Source organism: Elgaria multicarinata, chromosome 8 (genome assembly GCF_023053635.1).
Source record: "Elgaria multicarinata webbii isolate HBS135686 ecotype San Diego chromosome 8, rElgMul1.1.pri, whole genome shotgun sequence".
Lineage (NCBI taxonomy): Eukaryota > Metazoa > Chordata > Lepidosauria > Squamata > Anguidae > Elgaria > Elgaria multicarinata.
In genome coordinates this window covers 49,342,054-49,364,805 of record NC_086178.1, presented here as the reverse complement: position 1 = coordinate 49,364,805, position 22,752 = coordinate 49,342,054, and the positions used below count along the sequence as shown (strand labels likewise).

The following is a 22,752-nucleotide window of genomic DNA, read 5'->3' as shown; positions in this document are numbered from 1 at the left end:
CCGAAAGATTCTTCTCTCTAAGTTGGGATGGATGCGACCAACATCATTGCCAAAGTGTTCTACAAACAAACGGGTCACAGTGGGCTGCCTAGAGTTCCTCTGCAATACTTTGGGGACTAGCATGTGACAATCCCCACACCACATGGAACAGCTCTGCTGGGCACCACTGTGCCACCACAATGGTGGCAGAGACGTATGTGGGCCGGTCTTCTGGGATCGGGGAATATAATTAAGAGGCAAGCGTTCCAGCACCTCACTTGGAAGAAAATGAATCCAAGGCAGTTCCGCTGGAGCTGTCACAACCTACCTCTGCACAAGCCCTTGAGGGTTTTTCAGCTGCTGTCCCCATTCCAACTCCCCACTTCCCTTCTCTCTCCCCCCTTTTCTTCATAATTACATTCAGAGAGGCACTTTGAGAGAGCTTCTCTGATCTGTTGCCATGGTTACTGCAGATGAAAGCATTTTGTTAAAATTGCTAGAAAAATGCTATCCTTTAACGAAAATTCCATTTCATTTAATTTTTTCCCCCCTGTCAGCACAGTTAAAGTATTTGTCATGAGCCATCTAGCAAGCAAAAGCTTTGCTGTGTGTATACAGTGGAAAGGTGATGTACCAAATGTGATGCACTAAACTACCACTGCACTTAAAACTGTGACCATGAGTGTATCACAGATAGATGCACGTGCAAAGACACTGGACATCCACACATACTATTTCACCAACAGCACAAGCATGATGTGTGGCGGCTCTGTTAAAATGTAACCAAACTCCCTGTTTCCCCACCTGTAATTAAGCCATCTTTTGTCATTAACATCCAGAATACATGGTAAAATACTGGTCATAGTTCTGACTGGTACGTCTCATCTTGCTCCTATTATATAAGTTCCAAAGTGGCAACACTGTTGACCTGTCCACTTCGGAGTCCAATTCTAGAGGCCCAACAATGGAAAAACCTCCACAAAGTGGTTCCCTTGGTGCCGATACTGCTGTTCTATAGGTGCCAGGCCAAAACATTTGTAAATACCCAGGCTTTTAAATTTATTCTATTTTACTTTAATAATTAAAAGATTTCTAACCTGTCTTTAAGGTCTTAAAATCCTTCACAAGGCAATGTACCAAACAGTAACAAATAATAATAATAATAATAATAATAATAATAATAATAAGCCAAAACTAACTTTCCAAAAATTATAAACACATGCAGCTTTTTAAATGAACAGTACTAAAATCTTTAGGATAGCAGTTAATAAAATACAGATTGAAATAAATACATTTTCTGAGGAGTTTTTTTTAATTAAAAAAATGATATTGGAGCCATATGAACTTCAGTGGGGAGTGAGTTTTACAAATGTTCTTAGTTTGTTTTGAAGTTTTATCTGTTGCTTTCATCATTGCTCTGTTTTATTGAATTGCTTGTTTTATGCTTTGTATATCACCCTGAAATCTAACATCATGAAGGATGAATGGTACATTGTCTATCTATCTATCTATCTATCACATTGCCCAATAACCAAAGGTTAGTTCTCAACTAAGGTTTAGTGGGGGGGGGGATAAACCCTCCCCCTCAAATTTCATGGAGTTTTGGGAGCATTCTTGGCAACTTTCATAAAGAACAGCAAAATCTATACATTTTTGAGGGCTCAGAGGCAGAGGGCATCATTCTCATTGCACCAGTCTACAAGTTGTTGCCACACTGCTGCCACTTGAAGCATTTGACAGAGCATTATTTGAAATGGACTGAAATAAACATGAAACCTCCTGTTATTTCTTTTCAATTGTGAATCTGCCCTGGAGAATATATAGATTTTGTCTTACCGCTGAATACTAATGACCCTTTCTTTAGCACATTCCCCAACCCTCCAAAAAATAAAATTGAAAAAGTTTATGGTGAATACTCCACCTTGCGTTGATAAATATTTTAACCTAATATAGTATAATACCATCTTCTATAAGAATGTGGAAGTGCAAAGCTTATTACTACTTCATAGCTTGTGCTTTGGGCTGCTTGAGAAGGGAGAGGGATGAGGCAAAGAGGAGGTTAATGCATATGTGCCACTGTGTCCATGTAATGTAACCAGTGTCACAGTATGCACAAGTAATAATGCTTACTCTTGTGAGGTCATGGACTGCTGGGCCAATGAAAGGACAAGCACAGAATGTTGGGAAAGGGGCTGAAGAAAACACAGATGGTGATAGTTTGTGGAGAAGGAAGAGAAGCTGAGGAGAAAGAGCTGAAAGGACACCAGAGGGAAAAGAGAGCAAAAAAGCTTACATCACGTGTTTTTGACCTCAAACTTCAAGAAATGGCAAATGATCTTTTTTAAAAAAGAATATTCTCAAATCCACTAGCCTCTGTGGCAACACAGCACTAATATAATGTAATGTAATGTAATGTAATGTACTATGTTCAGGACCCATTGCTTTTCAGCCTTTCCCCAGTCTTGTCTCTGACCCTTTGTTGACATCATAATCAGGCTAGCCAATGACCAGAGGGATGCTGGTGGTGCTGAGCCACTCCTTGTTCAACGTTATGGCCTGTACCTTCAAGGCTTGATTGCGTATAGCACTAGCCTCTTGCCTGGTTTCAGAGATTTGATCTGAGGCAGGCTTATTTTAAAATGATGCCATCAATCAAAAGGCAGAGCCTTTTATCAACTTACTTGAGGGTTTAGTGGCAGACAGCTGAGCAATAGACATTATAGTTCCATTGCCTTCCTTGACAATAACTATGAATATAAAATCCAAGGGGTAGATATACTGTATTTCTGATACTGGTCAATAAGCTCTGATTTCCTACCTAATAAAAAGAATTCAAATGGTGTATCATGTATCTCTCAGACAGCAAGTCCAGAGGAGATGGGGAATCTCTTGCTACCAGTCGATGAAGCCAGGCTCAAACTGAGAGCCCTGTGGATCAGGTTCTGGTGTTCTGCCCCTGTGCCAATGGGGCTGCTAGTAGGAAGAGAGCATTATGGACAGCTCCTGCAGGAGCATTCACATCACAGCCCATAATTCTCCTGGCCTGGGAAGCCAGGTGGCATGAGAAAGCCTGACTAGTTTCCATGGCTGATATAAAGGTCTCAGAGCTGATGTGCTTTCCCTTCATCTAAGAGCAGGGAGAGGTAACTTGTGGCCCTCCAGATGTTTTGGCCTACAACTCCCATCATCCCTCACCATTGGCTATGCTAGCTAGGGCTGATGGAAGTTGTTTGGAGGGCCACAAGTTGCCCACCCTAATATAGGCAATGTTGCAGAGGCAGGCAGCCAGATTATCTCTTTGTACAACCAGTATAAATTACTCCTTTTAATAGCAAACTCAGCTGGTGAGTACAGACAGGACAGTAGCCAAAACAGGCCACTTAGAAGCAAGAAGGAGGTATCATGCTCAGGGGAACTAAGGGGTCACCCACAGCCCAATGAGCACTGAGCAAGCTTGGTGGCCACAGAATGCTCAGTGTCTGTTGGTGTGGGGAGGATGAAATAGAGTATCCTGGAAGAGGGCATAGCTGTCTGGCTGAAACTCTGAACAGGCACACTCCACAGTGCAACATATCTTTGCAGATTGCACATGTTTGTCCTGTTGAGGAACGTAGGAACCTGTCTCATATGGAGTCAAATCATTCGTCCATCTACTCCAACTCTAACCAGCACCAACTCTCAATGTCTCAGCTAGGTATCTTTTCCATCACATGCAGTCTGAACCAGGTGACCAGCCATCAGCCCCATGCCTTCAATCTGCCAGTCTGTCTTCTTGTGCACCCCTCGAGTTTGACAGTTACAAATGGAAGAAAGTGTCCATAGCAGCCGTCTCCAACCTGGACTCCCCCTTCCAGATGTGTTGGACTTTACAACATAGCTGGAGGGTGCTATGTTGGGGAAGATGGTCAATAGGATTGGTCTCCTGTCTGTCAACTGGCTGGAGCAGGGTGGGGGAAGAGCTTAACCACTATGCTTTTCAAATTTTTCTCTCTAGTATCTACTAAAAAAGGGAACAATTACATATACAGCCCATAGCAAATGGAAGTACTTGAATGATAAAGCCCTGGGGTATAGGAACGTGATTTATAGCAGAATTCCTCACACTGTTCAGCTTGTCTGCTGCAGTCATGCCTGCAACCGCAGGGTAGGGGGGAGTAACCAATACAACTGATTTTACCAGAGGGTTTTTACAGCATATTGTCATAATCCTCACCCACAATTTCCCATAGATTTACTGGTGGAATGTTGCCCAGCGTGTGTCAGCACAATGGTAAAATGTGGCCAAGGAGCGGGCAGCCATCTCTCAGAAACACTGAAAGCCTTCTGAGAAGCATTAGGCGAGATTTAAACCAGGTGGATTCACAGCCTTGAATGCAAGTGAAGAGGCTCAGCTCTGGCATCTGTTTCCAGTACTAAGTCTCGGCTCTGAGAAGTTACTACCGCAAGGCTTCTAAGCGCATGGTGCATCATGGCACAACCACAGCCCAGCACTCAGAAACACATGTGCGAACATACTTGAGATAAGCAGAAAGGGCTTCCAGAATGGAAGGTATAACTTTCAAGCATACTGAAGTCCTGCAACTTTGAAAATGTAAATAGATCATTCCCTTTAAATTTTGGAGCTGTGTGATTTGCACTTCTGCAACATATATGAAAAAATCATCAAAATATTCTCCCCTTGTGCATGAAAGGGAAGGGAGCGGGGAGAATACAAGCCCAAGGCTTTTGCTAGCCCCTGCCCATATGTTGGACCATTCGCAAGATCAGAGCAATGTGTGCAAATCCTTCGATATCACATCAAACACACATAAAACAGTCTCTATTAAAAAGTCAGAATGGCTTTTTAGTAACTGTCCTGTGTCATGTACAGAAATTAAATGAAAACTGTGTACATTGTGCCAACTACAGGGACTTCATTAATGCACAACCGAAAAGCTCTACCTAGCAGAAAATACACTGGAAAGGCAGAGATTTTCACCAAGGAACAGCAGCACCCACAGATATACAATACTAAATTTATTTATTCCTATGACATGTAACAACTTGAAAATGGAACAGCTGGCACCTCAAATTAGAACATTTTAAAATTAAGCCTTAACGAGAAGAAATAAAAATCAACAAATTGACTTTTTTATACAGTACTCCTATGGTGCGACATACTGTAAATCAGCTATATAACAAGAGGCAATAAAAACAGATTTATTTACTACTACACTTCCCGCTACCAGTGATGAGGCAGAATATGGAAATTAATCTCTTATTCCAGATGCACATTAGACTTCTCATAACCGTACATGCATAGTTACCTACAAGAGCATAACTGCAGAAAGCAGTATGTTAATATACACCTCCTATGCAGGCAAGCAGCAATGGGAGTCACAAGGAATAGAAGTCAACAGCATCTTCCCTTGGAGCCACTCAGGTTAGCCCAGTAAGCACTCCATGGGGGTGGGGGGATGACCCCACAATGTTATTTTGTAAAACCTACCAGGTATTCGTAAAAAAACCCCATCAAGGTTTACTCCCAATTTCTCCCCAAATCATAAATGAAATATCAAATACAATATCTGCCATAATCATGAAACACAAGGAAGTTAACTATTTTCACTTCTCCACCTTTCTACCCCCACCGAATCACAAGGTTGACAAGTCAAGAAGGGTACATAGCCCAGCGCTTCTTCCAACACAGGTTCATCTAAATATCAGTTTAGCTCCCCACAATCATCCCATATAACCTAGCAAAGAATGCACTTCCTATAACCTACCAGTCCATACCATATCTTTGGCAGGGTCCAGCTGTGTGCATATTCAAGCATGTAGAATAGAGCTTCTATGATTGAAGTCATTTATACATCATTTATAAAAAAGATTGTGTTCATATCCCAAGAGTCCACAAGATGATACATTCATGTGCAAATATAATGACAGATGGAGAGAAATCTGTCTTAGGGTCCGTTCTGTGTCACATAGGAGACACTTGTCATTAACATGAGTGGTGGTTAGCCAGAGGATTCAAAATCTCCACTGTTCCCCTATCATACAAATGTCTCTCGGGCTGTCTTCAGCATTAAGGGTGAATATCTTCCAGCAGTGCCCTAAATTGTGAGTAGGATGGTTTGTCACAAGGATCCTATACTCCCAGGTCTTCTCCTTGGGGCTAATAGTACTTACAGTAAATGGATCCATTTTTTATGTTGGTGCATTTATTTTGTTGAGCTTTCTTTTTCTTGTTACACTATGTGGAAGAATGATTTTTCTTGAGTGGAGCATCTTATCTTTGTATGCTGCTACAAAGAACACCTAGCTCATGTGTTGAACTGGAGACTACAGATTAATAGTGTTGTGGAATTTCCATAACAATAAGAAAAGGTGATGTCATAACTGATATAATAGGGTGTCATACCGTATCAATGTAGAGAATTTCTGACAGTATCATACTGCCTTTATACAAATCTATGGTGCAACCGCACTTAAAATACTGTGCACAGTTCTGGTCACCACATATCTATTAATATATTAGAGCTGCGAAAAATACAGAAAAGGGCAACTAAAATGATTAAGGAGCTGGAGCATCTCCCCTACGAGGGAAGGTTACAACTGCTGGAATTGTTTAGCTTGGAAAAAAGGAGGCTAAGGGGAGACACGATAGATGTACAAAATTATGTATGGTATGGAGAATGTGGATAGGGAGACATTTTTATCCCTCTCTCAAAATACTAGAACCCAGGGTCATCCCATGAAGCTGATTAGTGGGAGATTCAGGACAGATTAAAGGAAGTACTTCTTCACACAGTGCATAGTTGGAATTCGTTACCACAAGATGTAGTGATGGACACCAATTTGGATAGTTTTAAATGGGGGTTAGATAAATTCCTGGAAGAGAAGGCTATCAATGGCTACTAGCTCTGATGGTTATGTGCTCCCTCCAGTATCCAAGGCAGTAAGCATGTGTGCACCAGATGCTGGGGAACATGGGTGGGAGGGTACTGTTGTACCATGACCTGCTTTGTTGGCCCCTGGTCTTCATTTGGTTGACCACTATGTGAACAGAGTGTTGGACTAGATGGACCCTTGGTCTGATCCAGCATGGTACTTCTTATGTTCTTATGAATATTCTCCATCAGGCCCACTTAGCAAGAATAGATCCACTGTGGGGACATCCCTCACAGACATTGTTCTGAAGATTCATTCTAAATCTTTACTAACAGTCTCTCAGAGAACAAATTCCCGAGATGAGTTTTGAGCTCAAGGTATTTTCAGCAGTAAATGTTATTACTTACTTGTGCAAGCCACTTCTGAAGGATCAAAGTCAGCACGGTAGTAACCATTGCGACAAGTGCAGATGGGGGCAGCTTCTGACGTAGAGCGGCTGTTGGATGGGCACTGTGTGCAAACCCCTGCACCCTGGTTTGCCTTGAACATCCCTGCTGGGCACGCTGGAATAACATGAAAGAAGGAAAGAAACGTTGTCAAGTTCTTTTTTTATCAAGCAATGAAATGAATTTACCTTTGGGGGGGGGGGGTTGCATTTCACCAAGAGAATATTCAAAAATATTACAGTCCTATGGTCAATAATAATGCACCATTTAACTTTTTTTTAGAAACAAAGTATGTCAGGAAACAAAACCAAGTTCTGGAAAGCCAGAGGACAGAATAGATGCAATTAATTAAAGGAGAAGTCCTGTGGTGCCTAGACAGCGTCTGAGGGGCCATATGACTGGAGTCCCCCCCCCTTCAAGATCAGAGGCAGTTTTCCAACCTCAGAAGGGACAGTTGGAGATCCGATTCCCCCAACGCAGGCCCCTTGCAGCTGGCACAGAAAGAACTGCACCAGCTGTTTTCCGAAGTTGGAAAAAGCAACCTTGGAGAGGGTGAAAGTGGGGTGTTTTGATTGGCAGGGAGGGTAGGAGACTAGAGAGGCCAGGATATAAGCTATCCTGAGACCTGTCCAATCTCCTCCTCTCCCTATCCAAAGTGTCCTGGCTAGATGGACAAAAAAAGCCCATCTAGTGAAATCTGCAGGGCAGGACAACAGAGAGGTGACGGTCGCCTCCACTGCCCCTCCCATCTTTCATAGGTTGATTGCAAGCCTCCAGGTTTGTGAGCTTACAATCATCGAGGGCACAATCGTGCAAATTATTGGATAGAGTGTGCATTATTTGCAGAGTTTGTGGGGTTCCTTAAATGCACAGGCCAACTGCTTCACTGCTCTTTGGAGATGTAAGATGTCTATATAAGTTACTGCGGCCCTGCTGCAATTCACCACTTGTTTGTGCACTTCTAGTAGGTTGTGATTGCCCCCATGTAAGCACCAGTCAGCCAACTACCCCTGCAATAGTGTCAAAGTAATGTCTGCAGGCCTCCGTAGCCTGACCTATGTTTAGCACAGAGCAGCACTATTACAAAGGCTGAATACATAGTTATCATTAAAGGAGCAGCAACTCATGAACACTAGGAGAGGGATCAACAGAAAGCACTGTGTGTGCAGCTACTCATAAGTCTACTCTGGAGTGGCTCTGACTCTCTCTCTCTCTCATGCCCAAGGCTTCTTGCTGTGATGGTTTGTAAGTAATAATTCGGGAGCTACCTCCCCATGGAAATTCTTCCAGCCTTGTAATATTGAAGATAGTTATCTGATTAACATAATGGAACAGCCTGCAATTCTTCAGGCATTGCTTCAGTATAACTTCCCATCCATTTTATCCCTGAAACATTTCACAAACCACATCCACAGACAGCAGTAATGCCTAGCTCTGAAAGGGAGCCAGTTAAACCCATAGTTTGAAGAATGCTGGTCAAAGAGGATTTTCAAAATTTTAATTAAGTATTCCCATTCTGATGTCATACTAGAATTACCATTCAAGATGTCCTCTGACACACTGGAATATGCAGGCAGGTTGGTAATATTTGGTACTTACTTCAAATTTCTTGAGACTATTGCTGCTGCTTGCTAGATCCACTGCTCAGATTGTTCTATGACATGTATGTATATAAACTATACATTCTAGGTTGCTAAACATTTTGTAATAACCTACAAGGCTAATAAAAACTGCTGGATGCCCTCAAACAGTTGCTGAGTCATAACAAACAGCATTTCCTGCTTGTGTTCATTAGGGGCCTTGCTAGACCTGCCGGCTTACGCCGGCAGGGAGGCGAGGCCGAGGCTCGCTAACGTTAGTGCGCCTCCCCCAGGCTACCACACGGCGGACGCGTAGGGATGTCGCGTCCCTGCGGCGGCCGCCATTTTTTAATTTTTTTTAAAGGGGCCGGGCACAGCCCAAAGACAGCGGACAAGGTAAATGGTTTTTTAATTTTTTTTTTACCGGGGGGGGGGGGGAAGCATGACAGGGTGGGTGGCAGGGTGGGTGGCACAGAGGGAGGGCGGGTGTGATCGCGCCGCGCGCCGCCCGAGCCCGGGCAATGCCTGGCATGGGGCGGCATTGCGCCGCCCCATGCCAGGCATTGCCCGGGCGGCGCGTGGCGCGATCGCACCCGCCCTCCCCCCGTGCCACCCACCCTGCCACCCACCCTGTCATCCTTCACCCCCCCGCCGATGGGCACAGCGCTCCTATGAGCGCTGTGCCAGGTCCATGACTTTTCGCAGCTCCTCACAAGTAAGCGAGGAGCCGCGAAAAGCCGCGGAACTCTCCACACTTTCCCCAGCCCCGGCCTGAGGCCGGAGCTGGGGGAAAAGCGAGCCATAAGCGCATTGGCTTATGGCCCGTTGGAGGAGGCCTCAGCGCGGCCTGTCTCCGGATTCCCCTGTGCGTCATCTGGACACACAGCACGGAAGCCGGGTCAGAAGGCGCGCTAAGGCCTCGTCTAGGAAGGCCCTAGGAATCATTTGTTACTTCTTTCTCTTGTTCTTTAGGTTAAGGTATCCATAATATCTATGCAAAATTACAGTGATCAGCCCTTAACCTTCAGAACAAGAAGATGAGTAATACATGGATTTATTTATTTTTAAGTCACATCAGAGTTTTAGGCTATGATATTTCGCCAACGCTTCTTGGCAATAACCGGGAAGGATTGCCAGCCATCAGGATTCTAGTGGCCTGGCATATCAATTGGTAGCCTCAGTCCAGTTCTTCTCACACAATTGACTGTATCCTAAACATCACTGTTCTTTGCAGTCTAGTTGGGACTGTTTGGCGCAGGAGCATATTTTTGCAGGCAAAATTTAACCAAGCCACTGGGACTCAATGTTCTGCGAAGGCCGCTTCTAGGTTTTTAACTCTAAGATGCTAATGCTGAATGATATAGAGTGGGCTGGGGCAACCAGGTTATTTGTCTTAATGAGATGGGTGAGCTGAAATGGGCTGTTGACATGAGTCCAGTGTGAAATCTTTGCATAATAGCTAGTTGTTTATGCAGCAGTAGAAGGGTGGGAAGTTTAGACGCTGAAATAAATTTATAAAGCTAAAACAAAGTTAAGAAGCATTAGGTTGACACAGAATTGTCTCATCTAATCATCATGATGGATGGTGTGCCATTAAAGGCAGAAAATCATACAGCTTACTCTCACTTACACATTTCTCTTCACTCTGATTGGCTGTGGGTGCCTGCTTTGCATAATCACAAAATAATAATATGCCCTTGCATGCAGAACATCCAAGCTATGACAGCAACCAAGACGGCTTATGAGATTTCCCAACCCCTTTCATGACAGGAAGGTACAGAAACAGGAATCAAGGAGGGTGAGAGAAAAGAAGAGGCAAGACTACATCTGGAGGGTTGCTAGTTGAATTCAGCCTTCAGCTGTTCAAAGAACTTACTTCAGGTTGCTTTTTAATACATTTTCATCATTCATTTAGATAGAATGCCTGTAGACTCATGACAACAACCTGAAGGATCTTTCGATTATCTCCCTACAAACTATACCCAGGGCTAATGCATTTCTAGGCCATCACCTCAGAGTTCATTCAACCAGAAGCTAGCAATTAATTCATAAATAGGAAGCCCTCTCCAACTAGAGCGATAATAATCCTTTAATCCTTGCCAGTGTGAGGAATCATTAATCAACCGGCTTTGCATGGCTTGTGATACTATATACAAAATATTGTGTACTGACAGAGGATTGCTTGTTCAAACATACATGGAAGGCATACAGCCCAAAGCTCAATGAATTTTATCTCTGTCCCCAAAATTCTTCTGTGTATCAGTTATGTTGTGAATGAAAGATAATGGATTGAGGGTGCTCTAGGACAGATCTCAGAGTTACATTCTTAACTACATTTGTAACTCAGTAGGAGAGAAAACAGGAAAGATTCTGCTGAGAAGAGCAGAGAAGGAATTTGACCAAAATATTATGCAAAGGGGAGTTTCTATTCACTTCAATAAAAAACTTGGAACTCTATAATGGAATGGAATTGAGATGAGAGAAAAGAAAGCTTGTCCTTATCTATACATTCTTCAAACTGTAACCAGAAGAGCCCCACACCAGTCAATGGTTCAAGGGCTGCAACTATTAGCCATAGTGCACTACAGACCGAAATTACATATAGTGACCTCAGCTGTCCCTCACCACACTTTGACTTCTCAGTATATTTTGGGATGCATTACAGATCACAGAAATGAGGGTATTTCTGAGAAGATGGCTCTAGCAGTCCAAAGGCACTGGGCAGCTATTTCATCTTTCCCTCTTTCATGTTTGCGTAAGAGAAATGATGGAAGAACCAGTGGGAAACATGGGAAGGTTACAGATACAAGACGATGACATCTGGTCACCCTGTAAAATTCCATGAATAAGACAGGGCAATTGCAGAATAAAAGGATGATCAGCATAACTGATATAGTTGTTTGGAAACTCTGATTGATTGTATACGACTGTAAACTATTTGGTGCAATTGCACTTGTGATTATAAATTTGGCAATTAAAAGGCCCAGTGCTGTCTTGTAGGTCTCTTACACCAGGGCAAGATCTACACTACTGCTTTAAAAGGTTTATAACAGTAGTGAGAACTGTTGGGCCCCAGGACACACTCCAGAGAGAGTTTTCAAAATGTTTTCCAAGTGTCATATCCTGCTTCTTGTAGATCTGGCCCAGGAGTGTTTATATTGAAATAGTCAGTTATTGCCATGTCCAGTTTTAAGACTGGACCTTAAGACTGCCAAAGGAAGTAAGACAGGTGGCTACCAGGAGGAGGGCTTTCTCTGCTGTGGCACCCCGGCTGTGGAAGGAGCTCCCTAGAGAGGCTTGCCTGACACCGACGTTATACTCTTTTCAACGTCAGGTGAAGCCCTTCTTATTCTCCCAGTATTTTAACAGTTTATCATGATAGTGGCCAGCAGCTGCTCATGGGAAACCCACAAGCAGGACATGAGTGCAACACCATCCTTCTGCCCCATCACATGGTGTACAAATTACTGAGATTCCAGGCACTCACCTCCCTCTGCCAACATGCATAGAGATGCCAACACAATATTTAAGAATCCTGGGGAGGTATAATCCGTGTGTGTGTGTTTTGTTTTTGTTTTGCTCATGAGACTGTGACTTAATGATTTCAGACCACCCAGTGTGTTCGTGCTTCAGCGGACACTTAAACCATACATTTCATGATGTATAGCTATGTTCTTAGTCATTAAGATCTACCCACTTGCTCCTTTTTTTTCCTTTTCAGTCTTTTCTCCTGAAGATCCCAAGAGTGGAGAAAGACAGCATGTACAGAGTGCCCAGAAATCAAGGGAGAGTGGCAGGCTGGCATTTAAGAAGTAGAAAGTGAGAGTTGGGACCCATTAACATTGAATTCCCTGGGGAATTCATTCCTAGCCCTGCACAAATCCATCCCGTTAGTAAAGTTGGTGACCTGTGTAGGGATGTGTGTGCGGTTAGAAGGATGTAGAGGTTTGCAAGAGAATCCTGTTCCTTCCCACTATTCCCCCTCCACACACACACACAATTGGAAAAGTCCTCTGTTGTTAAATAAAGGCAGAAAGGGTTTCCCTGTTTGGGCTGTGCATGCTTAGTTGAAAGGTTAAGACGAGGAACAACAGCAGAAAAAAGCTGTTTGCAGGTGCATGGAGAGCAGAGAAGGCCAGTAGAGGAAAGATTACATGGAATGGCTCATGAGCGAGGAGGAAGCATTCTGCTCATCCAAACCCCAGTGCTATGAAGCAAGACAATCTCTGGGGCTGTAGTTTATGTGAGTCAGACGCTTTTTAAAAAATGTAACTTGGAACATTTTGCCCGACATTTGTTAAATTTAGAATTTATGGACAAGGAAAAATCGCAAAGTTGTAATATGTATAACTAAATATAGATAAAGGTGAAGGGGGAAATCCCAAAACAATAAAAATGAGATTTTTTAAAAAAAGAGAAAGCAAGGAAACAAAACATTACTGTCTACAAGAAGAACCAGGAAATTTAATGAACCATTCCTGGAGGGATTGTGCAAACAATATTATTTGTAATGTTGTTGTTGTTGTTATTTAAAAAAAAATACATTATGTAAGGGCCTATATACTTGTGATATTTTCAATAAACTGAAAAGGTGGATGTAATGCGTGATGTACTTTGCAAAGCAAGGGTAAATAAACAATGGAGAAGATTTTCTCAATAAGATGCTGGAAAACATACAAACTGAGGCTGCTCATTATTCAAATTTCAGGAAACATCAATCTGAACTTTATAGCATTCCGTGTCATTCACTAGAAAGGTAACCAGAGGTATATAATGATGCCTTCTTTTTAAAAAGGGCTATTTTACAGAAAAGATATTTTTAAAAAGTACACACCTGCTGCACTAATGTTTGAATATGCTCAACTTAAAAAGTTTAAAATGTTTCCAAGGTTTAAGAGAAAGTTTTTCTTAAACATATTTTTAAGGTAAACAGTATGAAGAAGAAAACGCAAATCTAAAGGGGAAAAGGTAACTAGTTTAGAAAATACAAATATGTGTCTTCAAAACAAAATACATTCTTTACAGAGAAGAATTTTAAATACATACAAAAAGAAATGTGCGTGGGATAACCAACATAAATAAAAGTTTAAAAAGCAGTATTAAAAACCAAATGAATGTTGTGTTTAATGTACAGGGGAAAACGCAAAGGGGTGACGGGATCTAACAACAACGTAGGAGCGACACATACAAAATGCATTTTTTATTATTTTTAATGTATTTTCTGCAAGCGTCCACCTGTGTAAATGTAAAAAGCCATCAGTGCTACTTTTTCTAGCACTCTCCCACTCACCCACCTCACCCACATTCTTTCATACACACGGAATCCATCACCCACAGTCACATTGCTTCGTAAAGAAACATATTAAGTGTCTCATAAACAGTGCAGTGATTGAGATAATGGAAAGTGCCTCTCATCCTGCCTGCTGCATCAGGATATGAGGCATCTCCTCACAGCCAAGGGGAGGAAATTAACAGGAGCAAGCGGGAGCATCCACTTTGATGCAATTTCCTTGGGAGATAGCAGGCCATCTAATCTTTATTGGAGTCCTTTAGCCTCTAATCCAAAACACACACAGGTCTCTGGCTTTCCCAGTTCTTTCAGGCGATAAAAGGAAAGGAAAGATCTGTCCTTAGATGGGCACAAAACTCACTAAAAGGTGGGTGCAGGGCTCATAGAGAAGAACAGATCAAGTTCTCACTGCAGGTGTCAGTGGGGTTCTTTAGAAGTAGCATTCTTGGGGGCATATAGGCAAAGAATCATAGAATAGCATTGTTGGAAGGGGCCTACAAGGCCATCGAGTCCAACCCCCTGCTCAATGCAGGAATCCACCCTAAATCATCCCTGACAGATGGTTGTCCAGCTGCCTCTTGAAGGCCTCTAGTGTGGGAGAACCCACAACCTCCCTAGATAACTGATTTCATTGTCGTACTGCTCTAACAGTCAGGAGGTTTTTCCTGATTTCCTACTGCCATAAAGTCTGGTGCATCACTGTGTTTTTAAAATTTTGCAAGCCACTCTGGGAATTTCATTTAAGGGTAAGGAATAAATAGCCCTCAAATAAACAAAAATAAAATAATCAACTCCATATTTACTCCAGGAAATACATTCATATTCATATTTGGGGAACTTGTGGCCCTCCAGATGTTTTGGCCTACAACTTGCCTGATTCCTCACCATTGACTATGTTGATTAGGACTGATGAGAATAACAGGTGAACACATACATTATCTCTTATAACTTTCCTGCATGTCAAGCCAGCATTGTTAGTTCCATGTTGTAGACTGGTACTGTGCCAAAATCCAACCTGGGCCAGATCTAAACCAAGCAGCATATAACACTATGAAAGCAGTTTGAAAATGATATATGGAATGTGTGATGGGCCTCGTCAGTGCACTTCAATACTCTTATAAAGCCGTAGTGCTGCACTTTCGCAACCTCTTTATTTCCCTGCGAAAGAGGCAGTTGTTTTTCTGCCTCTTTCATTGGGATGTTGAGAATTTGGGAGAAAGTTGTCAGGGCTTCTTGGCTTACCTGCCTGTACAGAGGTGGCTGAGGGTGTGGTTTCTCTGTCTTTTACCATTTCCCCCCTGTGCTGTCCCTGCAGCCTCACTGGTTGCTTGAGCTTTCTGTATACAAAGCCCTCTAGAGGACTTCATCAGGACTTCCTCCCTTGGGGCTTTCCAGTGCCTGAAAGCTGAGCGAGGCATTTCTGGTTTTGCTTTGTTGTTATTCAAAGTCCTCTTAATAACAACAACAGGGGGAGGAAGTCCTGGTTAAGTCCTCTAGGGGGTATTCCATGGGCATGGCTAGATGGGGCGATATCCCCGTGATTGCCCCAGGATCATCCCTGTACGTCCACATGACGCACAGGGCACCCCAGGAGAAGGGAGGGACAATCCCTCCCTTGGCCCGGGATATCGCCCTACAATTTAGTTCCAATTTTTCCGCAGTCTCTGGGTGATCCCGAGACCGGGGAACTTATGGCCCGTCATTGCAGTTTTGTCCCAGCTCCTTGCGAGGACACGGGACTCGGGCACGGAGCTCCTCAAGAGCTCTGTGCCCATCAGGGGTGGGGTGTGGGGAGCAGGAGGTGTGTTGTTTTTTTAAAAAAATACATTTTTCGCAGGAGAGTTCCTGCGCTCTTCTTGGATTTAAAAAACAAAACAAACTGGTGGCCGTGACGTCCTCTTCTCCCTGGGACGTCGCGTGCTACATATAGACGAGGGCGACGATCACACAATCATAAAATCGCGAGATCGTCAGCATCCACCCCCCTCATCTAGCCATGCCCCATCAGGTTCAAGCAGCCAGAAAGACCGCAAAGACAGAATGGGAAAATGGTAAAAGAAACACCACACACACACACACACCTCAGCCACCTCCATACAGTAAGGTGAACACGGAAGCCCTGCATCCTGAGAAATTTCTCCAAAATGCTCACCCTTTCCCACAATTTTCAGGCGCAGTTTCTTTTCACCCTCCCCTCGCCCCACATGAATGGTTAAAAATAAATAGATTAAAAAATCTGGCTCAGTGCTATTAAATAAATTAATTAACAGCTGGGGTGTGTGTCTTACTGTACAATCCTATGTAACTGCTCAGAAGTAAGTCCCATTTTCCAGAGATGTAGGAATGCAGCCCCAGGGTTCATCTGCTCCCAAACGAACCTGTCTGAGTATTAAAACTTTCTCAGAGGCCCACTTCTATTTACCTCACTTTTGAAAGTAAGGGAGATGATAGCTGGGGAGAAGGCCTTTTCAGCTGTGGCACCCCAGCTCTGGAATGCTCTCCCAAGTGAGGCTTGCCAAGTCCCAAGTCTGGTTTTGGGGGGGCAGCAAGTGAACACCTTTTTATCTGCCTGGGCTTTTAAAAGATCTCCGTCATGTTATTCCTAATCTCTGCTGTCATTCTGTAAATCCTGTAGTTGTATCCTTTTTTATCCTTAATGTTGCTTTTTAATCACTTGTCATTTTTTTGGACGGGGTTGCACTCTCTCTAAAGGATCGGGTCCGTAGTTTGGGGGTGCTCTTGGATCCAGAACTGTCACTTCAGGCACAAGTGAACTCAGTGGCAAAGAGCACCTTTTATCAGCTTAGGTTGATATACCAACTACGCCCTTATCTGGACAGAGATAGCCTAGCTACAGTTATCCATGCTCTGATAACTTCTCGTTTGGATTACTGCAATGTGTTATACGTGGGGCTGCCTTTGAAAACAGTCCGGAAGCTTCAGCTAGTACAAAACAGGGCAGCCCGTTTACTAACAGGGACTGGCCGGCGAGATCACATTACGCCAGTCCTTTTACAACTTCATTGGCTGCCAGTCCAGGTCCGGGCCCGATTCAAAGTGCTGGTATTGACATTTAAAGCCCTAAACGGTTTGGGGCCAGGTTATTTGAAGGAACGCCTCCTCCCATATGTACCTGCCCGGACCTTAAGATCATCTACAGGGACCCTTCTCCGTGAGCCCCTGCCAAAGGAAGTGAGGCAGGTGGCTACTAGAAGGAGGGCTTTCTCCGCTGTGGCACCCCGGTTGTGGAACGAGCTCCCCAGAGAGGTCCACCTGGCGCCTACATTGTACTCCTTTCGTCGCCAGCTGAAGACCTTTTTATTCTCTCAGTATTTTAACACTTAATTTTAATTTTACTGTTTTAACTTTGTATTTTAATTTTATATCAATTTTGCTGTGTGGTTTTTATCCTGGTTGTGCTTTTTATACTGTATTTTGTATTTGTGCTTTTAACCTGTTGGTTGTTTTATTATGGTTTTAATTTTTGTGAACCGCCCAGAGAGCTTCAGCTATTGGGCGGTATAAAAATGTAATAAATAAATAAATAAATAAATAAATAAATTTTTTTTAAAAAACCTGCCTTGTGAGGCACCCAGGCAATCCCATTTGAAACTGGAGAGTTATATATCCAGTATCCTAAAATAAAGAAGACATGAATAATTATTGACTAAGACTGCTTCATGAGCTCATGGTTGAGGTGAGATTTGAACAAGGGACTTACAGCCACACAGCTCTCTCTCTCTCTCTCTCTCTCTCTCTCTCTCTCTCTCTCTCTCTCTCTCTCTCTCACACACACACACACACACACACACACACACACACACACACACACACACGATGCTCAGAAAGCTTCGATAGAGGCCTACGGTCTCTTCTGTGTAGCTTTGCCATTAACTAAGTGAAACAGATGGCGGCGGCAGCAGCAGTAGCAGCTCAGATGTAACTTGTGGGTGTCGCAAAACATGTCCCAGATTGCTCTAACAAGGGGGAAATAGGCTAGATTTAGCAGCATGTATACTCAGTATTTATATAGCAAGTTAGCAATCCATTGGTACTTGGCTAAGGGATAAATACATTTCTTCTAGGTTTTCATCCAATTAGCCTTCCATCACCTAAATGCTATTTTGTTACACGCCCACTTAATATGCAGGTCATAAAATCTGGTCCAAGTGCCCTTGTGTTAGATTTATCCAGAGACAGTTCAGACATCTCCTTATCTGGGAATAAATGATCATGAGGATGGCCACTTTCACTTTGCCCAAAAAGAGGAAATGGAATGCCAAAGAGAGAAAAGAAAGGAGGTGTATTTATATACACAGACACAAATTTAGAAATAATTTGCTTTATTTAAATAGGAATACAATACCACTCTGATGTAACCTATGTGCCTGTGTAGTTTGCAGTCCAGATACCAACTGTTGAGATGGCCCCTGGCTCCTCCCTCTTTCAGTTCTTTATCTTTAATGTGGCCTGGGACTGGACCATCCTTCAGATAGGTGACACCTTCAAACAGAGGACTGTCCTCTGACAGCCCTTTGAATAGAGGACACATGACCACCATAATGACAGCAACTCAGCTGAAGGCCAGAAAGAGAGCCATATAGAATGAAGGCTCATGAGTGCTTGGATCCTGATGTAGTAAACATTCTTCTAAATCTGCCTTCCCCAACCAAGCACTGCCTCCAGAACTGTTGGACTGCAACTCCCATAATTCCAAGCCTGCATGACATTGGCCATTCTGGATGGAAATTATGGGAATTGCAGTGTAACACATCTGGCAGGTGCCAAGTTGGGGGAAGTCTATTCTAAGAGGTGTGGGGTGGGTTAGGCACCAAATCTATCCACCCATTATAGTTGCTTGTACTAGCAGTGGTTCAGCAACAATGTTCCAACAATGACAATTCACCATCAGTGTACATGGTGCCTTTAATATAAGCAAAGGACATGTCCCTGCCACATATCCCCTGAGACTTAATATTTGATTATTCTCTTCTCCTCCACTACTATATTCCTGCTATGGCCAACAAAATCTAACAATGACTTTTTTAATAGAGTTTCCCGGTTGCTAGACATTACTAACCATAGCTATTTTCTGGCAATGCTGTGAAAGAACCTGCAGGAGGATTAACAAAGGCACCCGTTTTGCATAAAACTGTCATTTGTTCCCTACATTGTTTCTTTTGTTAGCAATCAAGAGTCAAATACCAGCCAAAACCATTTATTGTGTTTGCCTTTCCCACTCTGGATCCCCCCAACACACACACACTTTTATGACTATTGCAATTTATTTATTTTGGCTGCTATTCTAATGGCAGGAAAGGAACAGTGCAGTGTAACTAATGCTGCACCAAGTGGCTACAATTATAGCAATCAATGAGGATATTTAGGGCAATCAATGTGTCACTGGTCAGACTACTCCAACCTTCGCTTTTCAAGTATCTGCAGATTCAGGTTCAAAAAAACAGAGCACAGTCACCCATGAATTGCAGAAACAAGTGACTTATTTGTTCATTTTATACCATAATACCAATTATACGATTATAAGTAACAAATATATTTGCTATTAATTTGTCAAATACTAGTTGTAGTGTTTCAAAAGTCATTACAACAAAAAATACATTAAAAAGAAACAATACTGAAACACAGATATTCTTAAGATGCAAAGCTCAGCACGCTTATTATGGAGCAAGCCACATTTAACTTAGTGAGATTTACTTCTCCTTCAATAGGCTTAGAATTATGCTGCAAACAATCTTCAACAAAACCACTTACCAACAGGCTGGGGCAAGAATTCTCAGGAAGGAAGGTTGCATTACAGCAGCTAAATTAGGCTGGAGTACAGTTTTCGAGAAAGTCCGTTCTTTAGTTCTGAATGGCAAGGGTTTCTTCCTTTCCCTTTCCTCTCCCATCTCTTTCTGGGAAGAATGCAGATGAGATCTGGTGCTTTCTGGGAATTTTTGCATTTTCAATCTCTGTCTGGTGCTGCTCAATATTATGTTTTGGTTTCTTTCCATCTCCACATGCAAAGCAGCTTCCCCTACAACAGGGGTGAGCAACTTGTGTAACTCCAGATGCTTTGGCCTACAGTTCCCATCAGTGCTTGCCAGCAATGGTGAGGGAATATGGGAGCTGTAGGCCAAAAGATCTAACAAACACCATCTGACCCATTTAGTCTCTTTTGCTTCCCTCCCCTGTATTATCCCCCTTCTGAAACAGCCTCCCAGTCAACAAGCTCCTGTCATTTCATTCCAATTCCAAGTCTTTATTTTTTGAAAAACAGCAGGAAGTTTGCTTTGATAATTGATTGACTGAATAGATGAGAGAAGACAGGGAAATTTCGAACTTCCCTTTTCCCTCCTTCAAGTTGTTTAGTATCTGCTTTAAGGCGTAATCCTATTTATTTATTTATTACATTTATATAACACCCAATAGCCAAAGCTCTCTGGGCGGTCCACAAAAGCTATCCTATGCATGTTTAGACAGAAAAAAGTCCTACAGCTCGATTTCTTTCTGACTAAACATGCATAGGATTGCACCCTCATTCCTTCTGCATCTCCAGTTCTATAGCCTTTCTCCTTTTCCCAACCCCACTTGCAACTCCCACTTTCCACAACACAAACTGCAGAGTTTTTGCACATAGATGTATTTGCACAATCAGGATACCAGTGAAGGCCAGTTTCCTGAACATGACCACATACAGCTGTTCAGGAAGGCATATGTTGATTGGAGAAGAGCCTACCACCACAATCTTTGCAAACTGCCCAGAGAGCTTCGGCTATGGGGTGGCATATAAATGTAATAAATAAATAAAACGCTGCTCCCCAACAAACCCCATTTGTTTGTTTTATCATTGTTGAACATTTATCGAAAAGATACTGGGTCTAAGTATTGTTTCCTTCACAAGCTGCTTCAGGGCTTTCCTGATTTGGTTCAGGAAAATGGTCCAAAAGGAAAGCTTTGTTCACCCCCTTCAACTCATAGCCACCTTGGCTGCTATTTTTTGGGTAGAAAAGTGGACTACAAATAAAAGAAAGAAAGAAATTCAGATCCCCACCTCCATCACTGCATTAAAGTAAAACCAAAACCATTGGGCAGCATTCATCTAATCACGTGCAGCTTCCTCCATTTAGACTTTACACTCAGTACTCATGAATCTGCTCCCACCCCCTGCATGCATGTGGGTGGGTGAAACTTTTGAAGGGGAAATGAATGGAAGGAACCCTTCCTGTCCTTTTGTTCTCCATCCTCTGCTCCCCTCTGCAACCCCTGATAAAGCATCTCTGGAAGGTTGAAAGACCATCCTGAACAGCATAGGATGCAGCACAGGGGGCTGATGGAAGAAGCAGACCAAACTGAGCAGAGACACCTTATTTGAGCAGAGTGCCACTCAGGCAAGTTGCTTTCACCCAAGTTGGGCAATTCCTCCTTCTGACCACAGCCCACTGTGGCCCAACCTACTCTGTTCAGGAGCGTTCTTTGACACTCCAAAGAGACTTTTCAGGGACTGCAGAGAGATCCCTTTCTGTAAACCTCCTTCCACTTCTGGTTCTCAGGATCAAAGCCTAGATTCGCAGCAGTTTGCATATCGTTTCTTGGGTAGCTTCATTTTTAAAAATATATTTTTATTTATTTATTTTGCAAAATTAAACAATTATTCTTTCATCTTTGAAAAGTAATCAGAATAGTCCAGGGCCAGGCACTTGTGAAGATAAGTTGGGTGGTGAGAAAGACAAAGGTCTCCATAGTCCAGAGTGTAGTGGCTAAATTTAGATGGCAAACAAAGAAGGAAGAGATGTGGTGGGAAGGACAGCAGGGGTACAGTGAGCCACCCGACTTTGCCATCTGGACCACTTGGTGGCTTCGTTAATGGGTTGTGCTTGTTTATTCTTAATGACAATCAATCTGCATGATTCTTGTCAAAATAAGCCAACAAAGTACACTTTGTGCTATACAATGCATGGGTTTCTTTTACTACTTAACTTGCTCATTTGCACATTTCTGCAATCTGTAATGTGCTTCTTAGTTATTATTACAAATTAGCATCTCTCTCTGATAATTACAGTCTGTCTGCCTACATTCCTGTGTAGCTTCAATTGAGTACATCATCTTTCACTTCCTATCCAAAATTGTTTGCTACTGTTGCAGAGGACTGTCAAAGCCCTTACATTCAACTCCCATTAAGCCAATGATAATGTTTCTGTTCCAACTGAAGGAGTAAAGTGGTAAAATCCTAGTGTGATTAGTTCCCTTTCAGGATGAAGAATGTCTTTTTGCCTTGATGAAGAATGTCCCCCTCTCTAGCACCTTTTTGGCCAGGAATTACTAACAGGTACATTACCTGGCCAGTGCCACATGAGAGTGTTTGAATGGTGCTGGAGAGGGGTGAGAAAAACTGGTGAGTGGTAGAGTTGTATTACTCCGACTTTGCCATTTGTGCAATTTTGCCATTTGTGCAAAATACTGTGTAGAAGTCAGAAGTTATCTAAGGCTCTTACCAGACAGCATATCACATAGTGTACACGGAGGCGGGGGCAAAACAGAGACAGTGCCCAGCCTAGGCACAGTCCCATGAATTGTACAATCT

The 22,752-nt window shown here is 42.9% G+C and overlaps 1 protein-coding gene across 2 annotated transcripts in view; it reads right to left on the bottom strand.

Annotated features, from left to right (window-relative positions):
• Nucleotides 1-22,752, bottom strand: part of EPHB1 (EPH receptor B1) — a 384,580-nt gene that overhangs the window by 102,424 nt on the left and 259,404 nt on the right. For both annotated transcript variants that reach the window (XM_063132314.1, XM_063132315.1), the window contains exon 4: nucleotides 7,260-7,415. In XM_063132314.1, coding sequence (XP_062988384.1) covers nucleotides 7,260-7,415 — 156 coding nt within the window. The remainder of the gene's footprint in view (nucleotides 1-7,259; nucleotides 7,416-22,752) is intronic.